The sequence below is a fragment of the Monopterus albus genome, unplaced genomic scaffold (genome assembly GCF_001952655.1).
Source record: "Monopterus albus unplaced genomic scaffold, M_albus_1.0 scaffold346.1, whole genome shotgun sequence".
Classification (NCBI taxonomy): Eukaryota; Metazoa; Chordata; class Actinopteri; order Synbranchiformes; family Synbranchidae; genus Monopterus; species Monopterus albus.
In genome coordinates this window covers 361638-363721 of record NW_018128226.1, presented here as the reverse complement: position 1 = coordinate 363721, position 2084 = coordinate 361638, and the positions used below count along the sequence as shown (strand labels likewise).

General features: G+C 42.7%; 1 protein-coding gene across 1 annotated transcript in view; it reads right to left on the bottom strand.

Annotated features, from left to right (window-relative positions):
• The window catches only part of aebp1a (AE binding protein 1a), a 17778-nt gene that overhangs the window by 12275 nt on the left and 3419 nt on the right, over positions 1–2084 (bottom strand). The window contains exons 4-7 of the mRNA XM_020625110.1: positions 1656–1756; positions 1423–1567; positions 1024–1103; positions 818–941 (exon numbers count right to left, since the gene is read on the bottom strand). Of these exons, the coding sequence (XP_020480766.1) occupies positions 818–941; positions 1024–1103; positions 1423–1567; positions 1656–1756 (450 nt within the window). The remainder of the gene's footprint in view (positions 1–817; positions 942–1023; positions 1104–1422; positions 1568–1655; positions 1757–2084) is intronic.

Sequence of the window (2084 nt, the reverse complement as noted above, 5' to 3'; positions counted from 1 at the left end):
GTTTTGCCTTGGGAGACCCTACCGGGGGTATATAGCCCCCAACAACATAGCTCCTAGGATCACTCGGGTACTCAAACCCCTCCACCACAATATGGTGGCGGTTCAAGGAGGGGTGCCCATCTTCAGAGAGTTCAAAATGCGGCTGCTCGTTTACTGGTTGAGGGGCACAAAGGGGATCATATCACTCCCATTTTGGCTTCTCTTCACTGGCTGCCGGTGTATTTTAGAATTCATTTTAAGATTCTTTTATTTGTTTATAAGTCTTTAAATGGTCTGGCCCCCTCTTATCTTAGAGTTGTTGCGTCCCTATAGTCCTTCTCGGTGCCTCAGATCAGCTGCTTCTTGAGATACCGAGGGCTAGGCTGAGACTTAGGGGGAACAGGGCTTTTGCTGTGGGGGCTCCTAAGTTGTGAAATTCACTGCCCCTATACATTAGGCAGGCCCCCTCGTTGTCCATTTTTAAAGTGTATTTGTAAACTCATCTGTACCTTTTGGCATTTGACCCAGTATGAGGCTTTATTTTGTTGAGGATTTTTTTGTTTTATGATGGGTGGTTGTTTAATTGTAATTTTGTTTTATTATTGTGTTTTGTGTTAAGCACTTTAGTCAGCTGTTGCTGTGTTAAATGTGCTATATAAATAAAGTTGATGATGATGTTGTGATGGAAAATGCGTGAATGATCAATTTGTAATCCTATAACTTGAGTTGATTTTACTCTTAAACATCAATATGTCCACAGGTTTTACCAAATCATAATTTCTTATTTTTTCATTTTGTAAACATTGCCGTGGCATCATGTCAGCAGCCCGCTGGGTACCTGTCTCATGCTCCCCCGGGTTGTCAGAGATTTCCATGGCGTACATCTTCAGACCCTGAGAGCTTTTACCGATGTTGTAAATTCTGGTGATGTTGGGACACTCCTCGTTTATCACTTTCATCATCTGGAATAGAGCAGCATAAAAAGCTCATTTGTAATGTTGTATCAGCTTTGACACTGTGCAGCACTGTGACTTAAAACCAGACCTGTCTCATCTCCTTGTAGTTGTGGTGTCTGAAGTCCAGGTCGTCTGACGGGTTGACCTCATTCTCGCTGCGGTAGCTGCCTGAAAGAAGCAGACTGACTTTCAGCTGCTGATGTTAGATGTTAGTGTTCCTGCTATAACTAGTGCTGTGAAACCCCTGACTATGGGACATGAACTGTGGAAACAATTCTGTGATGCAGTTATATGATTCGCTGTTTAACACTGAGGTTAATCAGGCTGTGTAACTGTTATATCAGTAGATCATTGTTCTTGAATGAAAGCAGCTCCGGGTTGGTGTCTTTCTTCCAGCGGAGCTCAACATAAGGAATGAGAAACATATGACTCATCAGGTCATTAAATCTGCACAGTGTTCGAGCAGCGGCAGTGGTGTGACACTGACTGGGTAGTTGACAGGCCGGGATCTCAGCTGGGAGACACAGGCTGCCGTTCCAGCTCTGAGGCAGGATGCGGATGTAACGTGCCACCACGGAGGGAGCAAACTGACTCATCACCGGTGTGTCCTTATCCACATTTCCATAGAACAGCTGCAGGAGAGAAAAAGCATGTAGCTTTAATGAGCCGGTGTCATTCTGTAAAACAGTGGCTGTTATCTGTGTTTTCCTTTTCACTCACCCATTCAGCGTAGCCATCATCGAGGAGAGTCCAGTCATGGCTGTCGTTACTGAAGGCCACAAAGTAGGACGACACAAAATCCTCACTGGGAAGTAGAGCAGATCAGTCAGTCCATATTTGTACTGTGGATTCTCATTTCCACCAGGAAGAGGAAGAGCAGAAGTGTTTGAATGAATGAATGACACTTTATTATAGACTCAAGCTCCAAGTTAAAAAAACAAACAAAAAAAAAACAAATAAAAAACAGTTAAAAAGGAAAGAAGAGGAAACAAAAATAAAAAGAAAACCGAATACAAGACATCAACCATAAACTACTATCCCTTTAAAAGGCAGACATACCAGTGTTTCCAAAGAGTTGAAGTAAATCTCATGTCACTGTGTGCAACATTAGTCAACAATAAAATGATATTATTTTCAGAACAGTTCAAG